At 42.1% G+C, this 18,532-nt stretch overlaps 1 protein-coding gene across 6 annotated transcripts in view; it reads right to left on the bottom strand.

Annotated features, from left to right (window-relative positions):
- Positions 1 to 18,532, bottom strand: part of TLE1 (TLE family member 1, transcriptional corepressor) — an 84,674-nt gene that overhangs the window by 56,278 nt on the left and 9,864 nt on the right. For all 6 annotated transcript variants that reach the window (XM_037494264.1, XM_037494268.2, XM_037494266.2 and 3 more), the window contains exon 5: positions 131 to 193. In XM_037494264.1, the coding sequence (XP_037350161.1) occupies positions 131 to 193 (63 nt within the window). The remainder of the gene's footprint in view (positions 1 to 130; positions 194 to 18,532) is intronic.

An 18,532-nucleotide genomic window follows, 5' to 3' on the forward strand; every position in this document is an offset into this window, starting at 1 on the left:
TACACACTTCGGCTGTAACAGATGTTCTTCACACTTGTTCCTTGTGATAAAATTAACATCTTAAAACTAGCTAATTTGCAAACAGAGAAGCAACATAATTGCACTTTAACAGCTGAACAGTTTTACTTACTTCCTGAGACAGAAATGGGATGACTTGTGCACAAATCGTATTCAATCTCTTGGCGATTTCAGTCTATAAAGACAAAGCCATATAAATGTTTAGTATACTTCATAATCAGTTCAGAAAGATAAAACTTCATACCCAACATTTTAGACCTCCACTACCTTACTCATGAGGGCATTAAATTGCTTTCCTAAGCTATGTTACTAATATTTATCTTGAGATAAACAGTAGATATTAATCCCACTTGCAAAGTAAGACATAATCGCACGCTTTATTGGTTACTTAAAGAAGAGATAACGGGTAGTTTAATTGAGTTGGAAGATCTACATGGTTTAAGGCTACATGATTATTTAACCTGGTGATTGCAACACCCCTTCATACACTTACTTGATTATGGTACACTGTGGCACATTTACATAGTGACAGGGAGTTCACTTAAACTGGTGTCAGGAACCAGTGGGACAGAAGCATTAGTCTAGCTTTCTAGAAGAGGTCACGAATGAGCAAAAAGGAGCCCACAGATCCTCCTATTTGCTCCAATTATTGCAGAATTGAAACAACTGTGAATTTTACTGTTAGTAGCCTTCACCAAGTCTCAATTTTTCAAGGAAACATGACTGAAAAAGAATTCAAGTCCAGCGACAGACAAGTCAGAAGTTCTGAGTAACTGTAAATTTCACCACGATTCAGCATCAAATGTAAAAATCTAACAAAATGTGTCCTAAATCATCACAGGCTGTTCTCAAGAAAGTAGGAAAGGTCTCTGCTCAGCAACAAATCCACAGCAGTCCTGCTGGCTCAAGGGATAAACTAGCAAGGGATAAAGCCCACCTTGTTTCCTAAGGAGGGTGGGGGCCCCCACCCCTACACTTCTAATACCCTCCAGCAATGCAAAGCAGCTCTCTCTGCTTTCCTGATTTTGAAGAACCAGTTCTGCTTTTTTTTTTTTTTTTTACAAAAAAAAAAAAACACCTAAAAGAGTCCCAGCACTGACTTTATTTCATCATTTTCTGTCAATACTTAGTAATGCCGCTTCTGTTTACTAAATTAGGCAATGAAAGAGATCACAAGGAGAAGAAAATTATGAAGTACACAGTTCATGGCCTGAGCAACAGATAAAGAAGAAAGATAAAGAAGAAACCTCAGGAACTGTATAAGCAAATACATTTTTTTTTTTTTTTTTTAAAAGAGCTGCCTTTGGGCCTCCCTGGTGGCACAAGGGGTTAAGACGCAACCTATGAAGCTATCCAAAGCCACTGCAGCACACGTTCAATCCCCAGCCAGGGAGCATCCCACATGGTGCAGCAGACCTTTCCTGACTCTCCTGCTGCTCCCCTCAGCAGTGTATTTCAGTCAGTCTGCCTGTTCTGTTCCCCATTGTCTCTGGTGAATCCTCTCACCCCTCCCCCCACACCTCTGGCCTGTACCCCAATTCTTATATGTATAAATAAATCTTTAAAAAAAAAAAAAAAGCTACCTTTTGTCCTATTAGTTGATTCCAGTTAACTGAGTGACAAGGTCTTGGAATTCTGCCAACCCAACTCAATTCTCCCTGACCACCAATGAAGTAGGGGTACAGACCAAGTCTTAGAAGAACAAGAACATACTGGAAGGGGAAGTGACTGGTGGAGAGAACCCCATGACCTTGCTTTAACCAGTGAAGCAAACATCTATGCAAAAAAGATGCAGCTGTACCAGGTGCAGAAACAAAATTGGGTCAGCCCCACCCAGTTCATTTGATCACGGTCACCCTCTCAAGCTAAGTCAAGGTCAAGGCTCTCCTCGAAAGCATGGACAAGCTTTTCCTTTGCAGTGGGGTTCCACATTATATATTTGGGTATATGTCTTCTGGGGGTTCCTAGACAGGTACTTGCTCCCTGCTTCCTACCTACCATACATCCCAGCAGCATTCTGTACCTCCTCCTTCCCCAAATTCACACTTTAAGTTTTCCAATTTTGAAGATAATATAGTTTAAAATATATAGCTCACCTTGAGCACACACACAAGTGTATATATAGACATACTAAAGTTAAAAGAGTAAGTCCATCACCTGGGGTAAGCATGGGTAAGCATTGGGAGGCTGTGGGAAGCACCAGTCCAGGTTCTCATTACACGTGTGCAGAAACCCAGAGCGAAGAGACACTTTACTACCAAGGGGGTCCATTTTGTGTACTATTTTTCTGTAATTTGTGATTTCAAAAATGTGTGTCATGAACAATCTCCTGCTCAATAAATACAGCTATGAATAAGCACACCATCAATATAGTCTACTACATAAGGACATTGGTGCTTAAACTCTCCTGCTATCAGTGGATATTCAGGTTTCATCTAATTTTCCACAATTATAAACTCTGTCAAATAAGCCTCTAGGAGGAATCCCTAGAAGTGAAATCACTGGGTCAAAGGGTATGCACATTTTTTTTAAATAATAAATTTTATTTTTATATTCCCCATACAATTGCAACCCCCCATTCTGACCCCAATCCCTCCCCTCCCACCCCCCATGTATGCACATTTTAAATTGCAGTGTGCTGATAAAATGCCCAGCAGGACAGCTTGTCAGTTTATGTGACCACCAGTTACTGGGAGCTTGCTCTCCTAAGCCTACATACTGGATTTTGTTGGTGTTTAAAAACAAAAACAGGGCCTCCCCTAGTGGCACAGTGGTTGAGCGCAGGGCTGCGAGGCTGCCCGCATTCTCTGCAGCTCTGGTTCGATCCCTGGCCGTCCGGCACACAGACCTCTCCTGCCACCCACTGCTCCCCTCAGCAGTGTATTTCGTCAGTCTGCCTGTTCTGTTCCCCGCTCTGGCTCTGGTGAATTCTCTCACCCTCCCTCTCTTCTGACTGTACCCAGTCCTTGCATAAATAAATGAATGAATGAATGAATGAATAAATAAATAAATAAATCTTTAAAAAAAAAAAAAAAACTTTTATCCCTCTGATTAAAAAAGGATCTCATTTTTGGGCCTCCCTGGTGGTGCAAGGGGTTAAGTCTCAGCACTATCAAGCTATCCTCAGCCACTGAAGCATGAGTTTGATCCCCACGCAGAGAGCTAACCCACATGGTACAGCAGACCTCTCCTGTCTCACCCGCTGCTCCCCTCAGCACTGTATTTCAGTAAATCTGCCTGTTCTGCTCCCCACTGTCTCTGGTGAACCCTCTCACCCCTCACACCTCTGGCCTACACCCCAATTCTTGTATGCATAAATAAATCTTTAAAAAAAATCTCATTTTTAATTGTATTACCTAGATTCATCCTAAAGTTAAACATCTTTTCATATATTTACTGGTATACTTTTTTATACTCCATTTTTCCATTAGTATTCTTTTTTTTTTTTTTTTTGGTAGTTCTTTCCATACAACAAGTATCGAATTTTTCCAGTTTTTCCAACCCCACCTTAATATGGATTTTTTGGGTAGATTTATTTTTGAGGTGGTCAAACTAAAGAATGTTCTTCCAATGTTCCTGATCTGTGGATCAGGATTACAACACCTCAAGATTACAAAAGCCTTTCTTAATGTCATTTTAGTGCTGCTATTTTTTAAACTAGTAACAATTAGGTGTGTTATTACATACAGTGTCTTCAAGGTAGACTCAAACATGGTCAGACAACTATTAAGACCAGTTCTGGATAGAACTCAAACCTTTAATGACGTTAAGGTAATCAAAACCGAAATTCAAAAAGTTGTCTAGATTAAGACAATGTAAGTTGGGCTAGAGTAAGAAAGACAAACAGGAGGAAGAAAATTAAAGATCAAAGCTCAAAAGTCATCCCATTTGTCCTGAGAATTCTAGGTTTCTAGAGAAAAAAAAAAAAAAAAAGAGCAAAGGGGAAGATCTTATCCTCCTCCCTCTGCCAGGTCTCTAAGGCCTAATCTCAAATCATCCTGACAAAAGTGAGCCTGATGCTGAGCCAGAAAACCTAAAGTTCAAGTCTCACCTCTGGTTTATCTTCAAATTCTTCAGATTGCTCCAGCATTTTCTCAAATAACACCATTTCACCCAACTGCCTTTCACTATAACGTTGATGAAGAAAAACATCCTGAACCTCCGCTGAAGGAAATGACATTATCGACGTTTTTGGAGGGACTACTTTCCACTACGAGTCATTCCATTCCATTTAAAGCTGCGTTCCAAGAAGCCATGGGTAGGGTTACGTGAGGACTTACTACACAAATTAACAGTTGCACCTACACCTCCTGGCAGCTTGGAGAGACAAGGATTTTTCCTGACAGTGCTTTGTGAATACTAAGACATCCCCATCATGCCAGGAGGTCTTACACGTTTCTCCTTTCCCTTAAAATAGACTGGACGGCGGCATGAAAAGTGATGAGAATTCCTTAGTATTATTCTTGTTTCAACACACGGGTGCTGAGGTAAGGCTTTTAATGTAGCACAAATTATGAAGTTGTAGTGTTTTCCATCCATACTTCTATTCTTGACCACAGAGTTTGCAAGTAGGTTAAACTGGATTTTTGATCTTGCTTGTTAAGCAGGTTTATTAAGTTCTATAACCTTTTCAGACTGCACTCTGCCTCTTCCAGAGGCTAGACAATACCAATGAAAAAACTGGAGTCTAAGTGTACTTTCCACTTAGAGATCATTTTGCTTGCCAATGACCAAGACAATTGGTTCCGCTAAGTCATAACATTTATAAACTTTCTCTGTGCCTGTATTTTGAACACTATAACCCAAAATATAAGGAAACATTAAGTCAGTGTTCAAACGTTACCATCAAATCAGATGTGCATGGAAAAACCTGAGTGCCCAGAAACTCAGCCAGCTGCTAGTATCAGGCCACTTCATAGACAGCAACTACCCACAGGGACAGCAGAAAGCAGGAGTCCAAATTACCTTTCCAGAACGCTTTTAGTCTCCCGGTCAATGCCAGCTGTCCCCAATGCTTAGCTTATGATAACAGTTGGCCCTCATAATCCAAAAACTTGGTTTTGCATCTCAACAAACCAGAACTAGGTGTCCTCAGTTAAGTTGCTTTAAACGTGGGGCCCCATGGCCTCTTCCCAAGGCCTCTTATCACCAATTTACTTCAGCCTTTACCACAGTAAAGTAAGCTAATATGGAAAGGACAGCTGTTATTACCAAGAGTTATATTCTGATCTTGGCCCTTCAGGGCTTACCTCAAATCCACTGAGAAGCTGTCCTTCCCCAGGACTCCAACAAACTCTCCTCTAGGCCTCCCATAGCATTTGTAAGGTCTTCTACAGCCTTTACTGTCAATTGGTACACTAAACCTGTGCGTTTAAAATCACATCTTACATAAAGCGTCTGTACAGTTTCCTATCAACATAAAATGGGAAGCAAGAAAATAAGAGTCCTACTAAAAAGAGTCCCTGAGCTGAAAGGTAATCCTTATGCACCCTAAACTCAATGACCAAGATGCAACCAGACAAATCATTACTATTGTTATTATGAAAAGGCTGGTTACAGTAAGAAATCACATCTTTGTAATTATAAAACTCAAGTACATGTATATTCAACTGAGTCAAGTATGGTCAAATACTTCAAAGGCCAGGGCCTCCCCGGTGGTGCAGCGGTTGAGCGCTGGGTTGCGAAGCTGCCCGCGGCCTCTGCGGCGCCGGTTCGATCCCCGGCTGCTCCCCGGCCACCAGAGGAGGGTCCCACATGGTGCGCAGACCTCTCCTGCCACCCGCTGCTCCCCTCAGCAGTGTACTTCAGTCCTTCTGCCTGCTCTGCTCCCCCCTCTGGCTCTGGTGAATTCTCTTACCCTCCCGCGCTTCTGACTGTACCCAGTGCATGTATAAACAAAACAAACAAATATAATAAATAAATAAATAAAAACATGCCTCTATTAAAAAAAAAAAAAAAAAAGAAACTAAAAAAAAAAAAAAAAAAAAAAAAAAATACTTCAAAGGCCAGTAATGAATCAAACCCTGTTGTATTTTGCAGGACTCATAAACTAAAGACCCGCCCAAACTTAAGAGTTTTAGGATTTTATGATTCCTAAAAGCTCAGCTCTACCCATTTTCATACTCCTTACACCTTGTTTAATTATAAGACTGAAGAGTCTCCTCCCCAATGTCTGCCCACTTCTCCACCACACACACAGGAATATATAATGAATGCTGTTTGAAGCTCAAAACAGGGCGAGGTCTACTTAAGAGTAATTGTCATAGGTCTCAGAGCAATTCAGTGGCATCTTGCCCAAAGTCAGCTCAGGGAGGGGAAACTCCACCACCATTAAATTGCAAATTGATGGATCATTAAAAAAAAAAAAAAAAAAATACTGCTTATACTGAGGTCTGGCAAACTGATCTTCTGGTTTCCTTGAACCAAGGAAAAACCCAAGAGTTTAAAAAAAAAAAAGAGGAGTGTTGGTAAGAAGTGTCTGGCAACAGATAAACAGCAAAGAACATGAAAACAAAGCACTCACAAGGAGATAAATTAATCTGTAAATCCCTTCTGAAGTTTCTGAATCTGTGAAATGATGACATTAAGTACATATAAAAAGCTGTTCAACACCACCAGCAACCAAACAAAATGCAAATTTTGTTGTAAGGTGGGTCATTCTATACCAGCTATTTTACCAAAAAAAGAAAAAAACAATAAAATCCAAAAATGATGAGTCCTCCAGGAAACTGGAATAATCATACATTACTGGTGACAGCATAAATTGGTACAGTCGTCTTGGAAAGCAACTGGGCAATGTGTTTCAAGAGCATGAAATTATTCAAACCCTTTGGTAAGCTTTCCCACAGCTAAGAATTTATCCTAAGGAAATAGTTCAAATGAAAAGCATCCCATCCAAGAAGCTGTTCACTGCAGCACTAGTTTCAAAGTGAAAGAGAAAAAGTCAGGTAAAGATGTAACAGCAGATCAACACATCTGCAGAGTTTCTGGAAAAAACTGAACATTTGCTCTCCTGATAAATCAGCTGTAATACCAAGCAAGCGGTAAAATATACCACGCCAACCCAAAGGCAGGGCCAGTAACCATTAAAGTCATATTTATGATAATGATGCTTAAATGGCAAACACATTTACTAGATGAAGCAGAAGGGGAAGAACAAAGATGGGGTGTTAGTGCGCCGTGTGTTTTGAAAAACACATGCATGTGGCCGAAACTGTAAATCGAAATAAAAACCTTGATAAAATGCTGGGGTGGCAGAGTTATGGGTGACTTTTATTCTCCTCCAGTGGCCCTGTGAACACCACTCTGAATGCACTGTTGCAAAGTGGTATTAAAGTAGGATAGGAGTGGTCAGGCCCACTGTGTCTGCAATGGGCAGCAGCCTTGAGTCACAACACTGGCAAGCCCTGAAATCCTCTGGATCATAAAGCAAGATGAGAAGCCACATTCTCTGCTTAATCCTTTCTCCAGGAAGTAGGAAACGGGGACATACCAGAAACAAAGCTGATAACGCAGTCATGTTTTGCAAAGCAGTAGCCCAACCAGGACTGCAGCAAGCTTAGGGTCATTTCATCCCTCGGCCAACAACTGTAGCACAAGAAGTGGCTGCAGTCTGTCAATGACAGGGCCCCAGACCCTTGCTGCTCTGGCACAAGTGCTCTGCCCAGCTGAGTGCCTGTTTTAAGGGAGACCTTGGCTATAAATTGCAAACCTTAAATAAACAAGTCACAGCCAAACTGCACTTTAGTCCTCTCTCCTTCACAGGCAGAGAGAATTAGTGCACTGGCCCTTAGATCAGAGAACCTGGCTCACTGGCAAGAGCAAAATCCACAAACACACACCCACAACAGCTCTATTTCCTGAGGATGGCATCTGCTAAACCTAGGGAAAAGCCAAGGTCTGTGAATAAAAACCGTGACCCAAAATGATATATACACACACAGCAAATAACCTTCCAATACTCACCCTCCCCTGTCTGGGGGTGGAGGGGCACTGACCTTCAGAGCATCCATTAGTCACCAACCATCTCCCATCACCGCACCTTGTTTCACCAATATACTCATGAAAAGGTCATTTTATTTTGAATTCTAACACATCAGAGCGGCTCTCTGCTTAAATTATTATGTGGATAAAATGACTCACCACGTGTTGGAGAAATCCAAATGAAAAGGGCTTGGGGCATCTTTAGTTGAGGCTCTAAAGGGTGATGCCGTCACCAGTGGGTCTCAAACCTTAAGAGTGCACCAGGTCATCGGAAAGGCTTGTTCAAACATAAAATGATTGGATTCCACTCCCAGGGTGGGGTGCTAATTCAAAAGATCTGGGGCCCAGGTAGCTGCATTTCTAACAGGTGGTCTGCAGCTGTGGACCAGGGACCGCACTTTTGAGACCTCCGCCCCTTATTAACCACACAAGAGCTGAGCGCACATCAAGTCCTCTTACACCTACTGTCTAATCGCCTCAACGCCAGGTCTCCTGTGAGAACAGACTGAAAGGTTAACTTGCCTAGAGGTCAGAAACAAGCAGCCAGCAAGGGGAGACCTGCCCTGCCTCTCCCCCAAAGTCTTGCCACAACCCCTGGTTGCCTCACACACATTTCTTCCCCAACAAGACCAAAGCAAACAGACAAACCGGGGATGGATGAACACATTTGCCCACTGTGGGAAACCTCAAACAATATACATTTAAATGATTCCACCCATGGCAGTATGATCTCGCCCCTTCTGAAACCCTATGATTAAAACAAAACAAAGAGCACCAGATGACAGAAACCCTTTAGTGGCTCAATTAATCAGAACAGAAGTCACCAATTACTGGCAGATAATAACTTTTATGTTCCATCTTTCCCTCATTTGGCAACTCCAACAGCATCCTAAACCTGAGCCCTTTCCAACTGGGCTGACTCTCCTTTCACGGCTCCTCATCATACGTGCTCACAGCTTCTTTGAAAACAAGGAGGGGTTAAAAGAAAGAAGTAGGGGTGGGGGGGATAGCAACACTAATTGCTCCCATTCTCTGGCTTCTCACAAGGCAGATTGCAGGGGCCTGCATCTCGGGAGAAAGCTCTCTGTATCTTTGTGGCAGCTCTCAGCAGAGCAACTCAAGTGCCCTTAATTGTTTATGTTCTTAATGCAGAGCCTCTTGAATCCATTCATTTTTAATAGCAGGCTTGAGTGTGGGGCCCATCAAAGAATGACAAAGCAACTCTATTCATTGGTTCTGTTCCTGCAATGATGGTCTTTTGATTTATTTGCAAATGACAAGCTTGGCAGCCCCACTTGAGGGACGCCCTCATTTTTTTTTTTAAGAACTCAGTTGCATTTTCCAAGATGAAGTTGAGTCTGAAACGCTGTGTATTTGTGTAAATTTTCCCCCTTCAGTTCCTTCTAATTAATGACTTAAATGTTTTGACCCAACTGTTGCCAAGCAGAGCATTTGGGCTTTCATTTGTCATTTTGGTAAAGATGCATCCTTGACAAAGCATCACAGCTGTTTCAGTGCCTACGCAGCACATTTCCATTATTCAGAGACCCTTGTTAGGAGTTCAGAAAGTACTGTTCACATGAAATCGTGCTGAATTGTCCATGATGGAAAAGACTTTTGATGACCTTAAAGGAAAAGGCACTCTGATGGGCCACTGAAGGTTTTCAACAAGCTCAGTGGGGTGGATCACCGACCACCACTAAGTCATCAGCTACTGTCCTGCACAGGGAGAGCTTAGAAAGCAAGCCTCTCTGGGAACACCCCCCAGCCAGCCAACACCTTTCACCCTCTTCACAGGTCTGAGTCATTAGGCAGCTCGTGAGAAATTAGATAATATCATACAATAGCAGGATCAGTGGGAGGAAGTCAACTACATTGCCACGGTGTGAAGGCTAAATGTACGATTACAAAAATAAAACATGCCTACTTTGTAAAGGCCAAGTAGCACAAGAACATGCAAAATTCAAGCTACCTCTGAAAACTGGGTAATGAAAAGGTTTTCTCAAGATTTGTAAAATTATTTTCCTCCCAATAAAATTTGAAACATTTCTTTTTAATTACAGCTGCCTTTTAGGGTGTCTTCGGCTGGCCCTAGGTACTCTCAACAGTATCCTCGCACCTTCCATCCATGACAACCACCCAGGGCAACCCTGATCCGTAGCTTTAGCATCACCATCACCCCTCCCCGGGTCTTCATCACTGGATAAGCAGTTTGGTATGACTGTTTCCCTAGCAGGTTGTAATCTTTGTCAATACAGTTGGAGGGAGAGGAATTTCCTGTCTGACATGACCATGGCATAGGGGTTCCCCAAGTTTAATTCAGCTATAACTGAATGTCCCCCCCACCCCCCGCCGGGCACACAAATGACAGTTCCCACTCCTCTTCTAGAGCAACTTCCCAGGGAGAGCAGCTAATTCACTAGGAGAACCTTGTCATCGATGTCATGTGGCCTGGTAGCAGGATGGCCACAAATTACATATGTGTGCAAGTTGCTAAGCCCTCTCCCCCAAAGCCAGGAAAACCACAAACTCAGTCTGCACCAGGAAACCTCATTGCTAAGCCTCCAGCTCTTCCCAAGCTGAGCTGCTGCAGAGGTGGCCCTTTGACAAAGGAAGACAAGGGTCCCTGTCTTCCCGGATGGAACCTGGGATTCTCTTTTCAATCAACCTCTAGGGTCTAGAAATCTGCGAAGCTCCATTATGCAATTTACCCTACGGGTAGCGAGAGACAGATTGTAAGGGCAGGAGCTTTACTGCCCATTGGCACTGGAATCCACCTCTGCCTGGGTACAGTGCACACTGCTGATTCCAGCAAGTGCCAGGGGGGCGTCAAAGGTTGGGAGCCACTGAGGTAGAAAAAGAACTTACGCACAATGAAGTCAAAAGCAGAGTAAAAAAATTATTTCTCAAAAGCATTTTGGATCATTATTAAAAGGAATCTGGGATACTGGCAAAAACCTCAAAGCATAAGCTTTTGGATAAGCTTTTAAAGGTATTTAGAAGATGCTAAGAACAAGGCTCCAGATGAGAGACTTCACTGTTGTATTAAAGAGTTACAGATGATTAACTCAGCTATGCAGGTGGAGGCAAACCAAGTACTTCTTAGGAAAAAAAACACGATCACTGCATCCCATTACAATGTACAGAGAACTCTAAGGGCAAGAAAAATAACCACCATTCCTCCAAGTTAAAAATCAAGTTACTTTGATTTTTGGGGAACTTGGGGAACCCCTACTTTGAAAAAAAAATCAAGTTACTTTGATAAGAGCTTGAAGTAGTGAGCTGTATGTGATCATTTATTCAGGGTTATATGAATTAAAATATATGTAATTAAAGGTATGTCAAGGAAAAGTCTCAAGTCCCCTTATGAGTCTCCTTATGCCCATCATGTCAATTTACAATTTTTAAATAATCCAGTGTTACAGTAAATTGTCTAAGATATAAGGGGGGAAACATTAGTAAGGGAAAAACAACTGAGGTCCTGGAAATGGGAACCATTTATAAACCTGGAGCCACCAGAAGTTATCACTCCTAAATCACCAGTTATTTTGCAAGTGGACAAATCAATTTATGTGCTTGTGTGTTTTTAAAAAGCATTCTAGATATTCTTCCATTAATTATGTGGGTTCAGGACATGTCAATTTTCGTTTCCCAGAGCACCAGAAACCAAATTTAACCCCTGTATTGTGTTACACTGGTCTGCATTCATGCATGGTTCCCACAGGGCTGGGCTGGCTCAATAATGCTGAACTCCTTCTGGAAGAACAGAATAGACTTCCTGCCATTTGGACTGTGAAACACAGTAATCCACCAGGGAATAAAGGTCAATGTTGCACTTTTGGTCATTACTGAATCATTTGAGATGATCTGTGGTGAGGATGAGAGGAAAATCGAAGGCTGTGAGGACGCTGCAAATGGCTTGACCTCAGACCAATTTTCATCTCCATCTGTCTAATAGACATGTGGATAAAAAGCCCTCCCTCCTTCTGGCCCACTCGGCTGTTTTCAAATCCACAGCAAAAGCCAGAAACCAGTTAAACAATACATTAACAAGGGGAAAGAAACTTCTAAGGCCCAGGCTGACACTTATTCCAGTTTTAGGTCATCAGCTAAAGTTTGCAGTGCAATTTTCCAGTCTGCAAACAGGACTGCAAAGTAAAAATTCTATCTATAACACGAGGAATTATGTGCAGTGCAAGGGCATGTGCCAAAATCTCCTTATTTGTACATGCAAATATATGCACACTTACACCTCCACCCCCCCACCAAAAGACATCCACACAATTTCTATTACGCCTGCTAACACACACACAAAGGGGACAGCAGTTCCAAAAACTGCATGCTGCTGAGAAAGAAATCTTTTTTTTCAAGTGGCCAATTAATGCTGCTTAACCATTATTAAGGCATTTCAATCCTTAAATACAAAATATTCCTGGGAACCCAGAGCCTAATTATCATTTAAGCCATGGAATAAATGTTAATATCCCTGACTTTATACTAATTCCCCCCTTTACTGGTTTGGTAGGGCTACTTTAAGGTAATGTTTCATCATATATAAGTTTAGCCCCCCACCCCAGTCTATCAATGTCAAACAACATCGTGTCAAGCTCAGATTCAATTCAGGTAAGTGCAACTGCCAAATTTTCTTGTTCCCAGACGGGCTTTAAGATTATTTTATTGCTTAAAATTTAATTTGTTCCAACTCGTGTCTCCATGACAACGTTGGCTAACCCTGCAAATCATTTGGGTAATTGGATATCTTATCTTTCTATTGCTCTCAAATCTAATGATCCTGCTAGAATTGTAACAGCCAATCAAATTCACAGTCCTCCTGAGTAATAGACTTGGAAGAGTAGCCACATTCATCTCCTCTCCACAGCCACATTAACCAGTATGCGACAAACAGTGGACCCTGGTCCTCAAACTATAAATGGTGTCAATACCAATATCCTCACAGCGCAAAGTCCACTCAGATGCCCCTTCCCTTTTAGACTGCTTTCATTTGACAAGCAACAACTGGTATTCATTTATATAAACCTTGAGTTATTTTAGCACTCAGGGAACCGAACACTGACGAAAAATTCTACCAACTAATGAGAAAAAAAAAATTGAATTAAAAAGCACGGCTCCTTTTGGTATATCTGACCTTGTGGCAAAATAAGGACCAAGACGATGACCGCACAAGGTTACAGGAGTGACACTGGTTCCTCCCGAGGTTTTTTTTTTTTTTTTTTTTTTGAAGATTTATTTTTATTTATATAAGAACTGGGGCACAGGCCAGATGCATGGGAGGGTGAGAGGATTCACCAGAGACAGAGCGGGGAACAGAACAGGCAGACTGACAAAGTACACTGCTGAGGGGAGCAGCGGGTGAGACGGGAGAGGTCTGCTCGCCATGTGGGTTGCTCCAAAGCCGGCGGGGATGGAACCGGCACTGAAGAAGCTGCGGACAACCTCAGCGCTGCGCTCAACCACCCATGCCACCAGGCAGGCCCCCTCCTCTGGAGTTCTTTAAGTGGGTAAGCCACTTAACAAGTTAGTCAACAAATATAAATGGATATAGATTTAACAATCCATTACAGAAACACCTATGGTTTCTGGATGTGTTACCCTCCCCCTCCATCTCCTTCATTTAATTCTTAAATATCATGGCACCCAGCATAGTCAATTTTCATAAATTGACTATGAATTTTCATAATCTTGACATAATCAAGATTTCTTGTAAAACTCAAGTCAGTAGTTCCCCTCTTGAGTCAGTGGTGTGATTTTGGCCTCTGGTTAGCTAAAAAGTACAGAAGTTGGATACATTTCAGTGGTCCAATTCCAATCTTCTTGGTAGCTGTGCAAGGAGATTGACTCTGCAGGAGCTCATGGCCCAGGGCCTGTATGAGAGCCAGCCGGCTTACAAATGGAAAAGGCTTCGGAACCCAGGCCAACTGGCAGGCTGTGGGGTTGTCAAGAACCTCATACTTCCCCAAATACTCAGGACATCAGGGTCACTTCTCAAGCTAAACAGAGTCAGCAACATGGAGTTTCTCAGCATACTCATGTTAGCAGGCGGCAGAGCTTTTAATAAGCCATTGTGAGAGCAGGTACTGGGCAAGATTGGTCTCAACTGTGCTCTCCTTTATGCCAAATACTTAACAAAGAAGTATTCTACACAAGAAGTATCTAAATGCATCATGCTTGGCAATAAGAGTTAATAGCCTAAACTTCCAGTAATGCATGTCTAATCCCAGTAACCCTTCTATGCTCCCTTGTGCAATTTTTTTTTTTTTTTTTGGCTCCCTCAGATATTTGCACATAAGCAGGAACTGTGAATGTGACAGTCTACAAAACCCCCAAGCCCATGGAGTACAAGTATAACGCCACAATTATTCTATTCAAACTTTTGCACAGCACTTTACAAGTATTCATAGCCAGAACTTACATATATACCTTATCAAGGCATATACACAGGTCTTATAGAAACTTTTCTTTCTCCAACCAAGTAACAACGGCAGCTTGTAATTCTGCACCACCACCCCCTTCTTCAGGATGACAAATTCTCACTTCAAATTCAGAGTTGGATTTTCCACATTATATTAAAAAAGAAAAATGGAAACACACCTTCCTCTCCTTTATTCTGCCAAGATTCACTTTGATAAAACAAACCAAATCTTCTCTGTTGCTCATCCATCCCCTTATATGAAAAAACTCAACGCAACTTTATTCTCACTGGTAGTTGTATTAACTACTTAGTACTTAAGGCTCTGGGCTTCCAAGGACACATCTTGCTGTTGGGCCTAAATAAGGCATTTTGATTCCTCTAAATGCCACAGACAACAGTGGGGTTACCAACAGGGGCTTTATTTACCACACGCACACAGGCACACACACGCACACACACAAATTCCCTTTTGAGCCTAAAAATGAATGCTTCTAATCTCAGAAGGATGCAAATAAAAGACTGTCTTGAAGAAAATTAATGAAATGTGAGCCATCCAGATCAGTGAGGAAGCTGGGCTAGGAAAGATGGGCGCCATAGCCGAGAATTCCAGCAGCAAGGTACAGTTTGAAATGGATCAATAATAGAATTTAAGAACAGTCCTGCCTCACAGTGCCCAAGAGCCAGGCACCAAAGTCCCTGCTCCTGAATACAGAATCCTGGCGTCATCCCCTGTCCCTTCCAGTCGGGTTTCTCTTTTGAAAGGTGGAACAATTAATATCCACATAAAGGGGGCTGGAAGAGCTCCTGCAGCACAATTCCTGGGGCACATGAGAGTGCAATGGCCGGGGCTCTGACTTACTTTAAAGTCTGGCACGAGCTTCAGCTACATTAATAAACCCAAGAAGATGACTGATGAAAGCCAAAAAGCAGCAAGAGACAGTTGAGAACTAAGTGGGCACTGACTGCAGGATTCCAGGGAGCTCCAGCCCAGTGGTCCTTCCTGTCCTTTCTTCTCTCCATCCCAGATCAGGATGCAGATCAATGTTAAGGCCCCTTTCCCAAACCAAAAGCAACCTTTTTTATTTTCACTCACTAATCCATAGAAGCCTTTCAAATGGCACAAATAAAGGCAGCTGCATTTTGTTCTCTAAATCAATTTTCTCCCTAGCCATCAACTAGATGTTCCCGCACAGAGAAAGAACAGCCCTTCCCTTCTAATTCAAAAATCCATACTGCCATTGCCCTTGCAAACTGCTAAACAAGCAGTATCGGCAAGTCACTTGTGTTCTGTAATATATTTACTGCAAATCCCAATGGCTCGCCTCCTAATGCAGTTTTCTATTGTGTCTGTGCGTGTCAATACGCTGGCTGGTCACCTTACTTGTAAGAGGCTCTGACCGGCTGTTTGCTCAAGGCATCAACAGGGCGAGGACGAGGGACAAAGGCTGTGGTTGTTGCAGGTCCCAGGCCTTGGAAGCCTCCTCCCTCCACATGCAGAGGTCCCCAAAGAGGTTTTGTTTTCTGGGACTTCACACCCCAGTAGTACCCAAGGCCACAGGGAAGTTAAACTCCCCACTGGGACAATTTCCATCCACACAAAGTCCAAAGTGGGGGACCACTTTGCGCAATTATTTCCTGGTTACCTACCTACCTACCTACCAAGAGAAAAGCTATTTGGCCCAGTAAGCATGGGGATCACATCTTAAAGGTACATCACAAAGGTCCAAAAGGTAGGAGAGCTTGGGGAGGGAAGTCTGTTCTTCTTTAAATTACAAATGAGCTTTCCACCTGGCACCTGAAAAAGAAACCTTAATCTCATATAAAGATGGGTCACCTATAGAACCATGCCAATAATACAAAGGACAAGTCTAGGAGGAAAATGATTTAAAATGTTATTATTAGTAGGTAAAAGGAGGCTGTAGGTCAATCAAAATACAGATATCTACTGTGGCAAACCAAGAATTAATGACAAATATTACAACTACATAAGCCTGCAGTTTCTCTAAGTAGAATGCTTTGAACTCCTATTTAGGTATCAACCACTACCCAAATGAGGCCATGGAGGAAAAAAAATTATCAACAACACAAACTAAGATGGAATTTCAAAAACATACTTGCAGAAAATCCTTCCTTCACATATCAGTCTAAAGGCCTGGCCCTGTAACTAAACTGCCAAGTTTTTCAGAAGTATTTATTTAGCTGTAGTGGGGCAAAAGCTTGCTATAGGATATATAACAGGCAGATATTACAGATTGTTAATTTACAGACTCCGTGTATGATACAGGTGGGTATAACATATGTGTTCACTATGTATTTCTTTTTCCTTTTTAATTTCATAATGAAATGTCCGAAAGGCAATGGGACTATAAAGACGATCAGTAAACAGGAAGGTTTAAGATTCAGCGCTATCACTGCAATGGCCTGAGTTTGATCCCCTGTTAGGGAGCTAACCCACAGGTACAGCAGACCTCTCCTGTCTTGCCCACTGCTCCCTGTAGCAGTGTATTTCAGTAGATCTGCCTGTTCTGCTCCCTACTCTGTCTCTGGTGAATCCTCTCACTCCCCACACCTCTGGCCTATACCTCAATACTTCTATGCAGAAATAAATAAAATCTTTTTAAAAAAGACTATCAGTAAATAATCAATGAGTACAATCATTAAGAAACCTGGTGACTAGGTCAAGTTTAATACCTTGGAAGAAGCTTCTAATGCAACTTATCCACAGGGCTATGAGAGGCTCTGGTTGTCCTTAGAGGAAGCAGCAGCTCCAGGCCACTGGAGCTCCAGGTGTGTATGCACTCTCAATTCACCTGAAGCCAGGCCTCTGTAACATGCTAGAAACCCAAATATATCACTATAACTAAAATCTTTATTAAGAAACCATAGTAGATATTATGACTACAAATTACTTTTCCAAAAGAAAAACTGAGCGAAAGTGGTTAGATGAAATTGTTAGCACTCAACTGGAGTCTGTCCATAAAACTCCAGTGAAATGTACAGGTTTCATTTGGTGTCTTAACAGAAGGACCCCACAGGTACTTTTGACTCAGGTTTTTAATCTAGGTTCTATGGACCTGGATATACTGTGTAAAAAAATGTGTAGTACAACAATTTTTTTTTTTACCAAGTAGCCTCCACCTGATTTTCAAATGGGTTCAGGATCCAAAACAGTTACAACTTCCAAGAGGACACTACATAAACAGCATTATCAGCCACCCTGCTGAACAAGAGCCTACTCTGTAGAATTCACTGGCAAAGGAGGAGATGTGCTTCAAACTCAAGCTTCAAGCAGACTGAAGCTAAGCTGAGGTAATAAAAGAGGCATGTGAAAAGCAGCAAGAACAGAAAACAGAGCAAAAGTGATGTGACAGTCTCTTATAAGGGCAGTCACAGAAGATCTTGAAGCAACAGGCAGTGCTGCTACTTGAACTGGACCTTGAAGGGTACTGAGGAAGGCCATGTGAACTTGGACCAAAAAGCATGGACTTTTTATAAGCAGGAAAACCCGAAACATATTTAGCCATGCAGGAGAGATCAATTTGGCTGGATGAAAGGACCTGGAGTTAAAAAAGGAAGAAAGTGACCAACAAAGACTGGAGGGGGACAGTAATTAGGGCAGACACAGAAGGAGTGAGAACAGGCAAAGAGGAAGGAGCCAAAATTACCAGGCAAACAGTGGAGGTCAGAAGATGGGGGCTAGTGAAGACACTTTGCACTCACTACCTCAATGATGCTTGTCTTCCAGGGTTACAGGCCCAAGAGTGCTGACCGGTTTGAAATGTACAACAGGCAGACCCTTGGGGCTACACGGGAGAAGCCAATGAGGTGCCCTAAGACTATGACAACTTCTATCTTCTTGGTGACACATTTTCAAACTGACTACTGACAGGTTGCACAAAATACCATTGACTGACTAGTTAGCTCAGTAAAGGCAATAAAAGAAAACCTAGTCTAGAATTTCATGTATTTCAGCAGTTTAACCAATTGTACAAATTGGACACCAAGTTCAAAGGCACCTAGCATTGTTAAAAACAAATGATTCCACCTCCCTCATCAACTCAATCATCAATGTCTGATAAATGTCTATTAGTATTTGGGAAA

The sequence above is a fragment of the Talpa occidentalis genome, unplaced genomic scaffold (assembly GCF_014898055.3).
Source record: "Talpa occidentalis isolate TD23 unplaced genomic scaffold, MPIMG_talOcc4v2.1 talOcc4.7, whole genome shotgun sequence".
Lineage (NCBI taxonomy): Eukaryota > Metazoa > Chordata > Mammalia > Eulipotyphla > Talpidae > Talpa > Talpa occidentalis.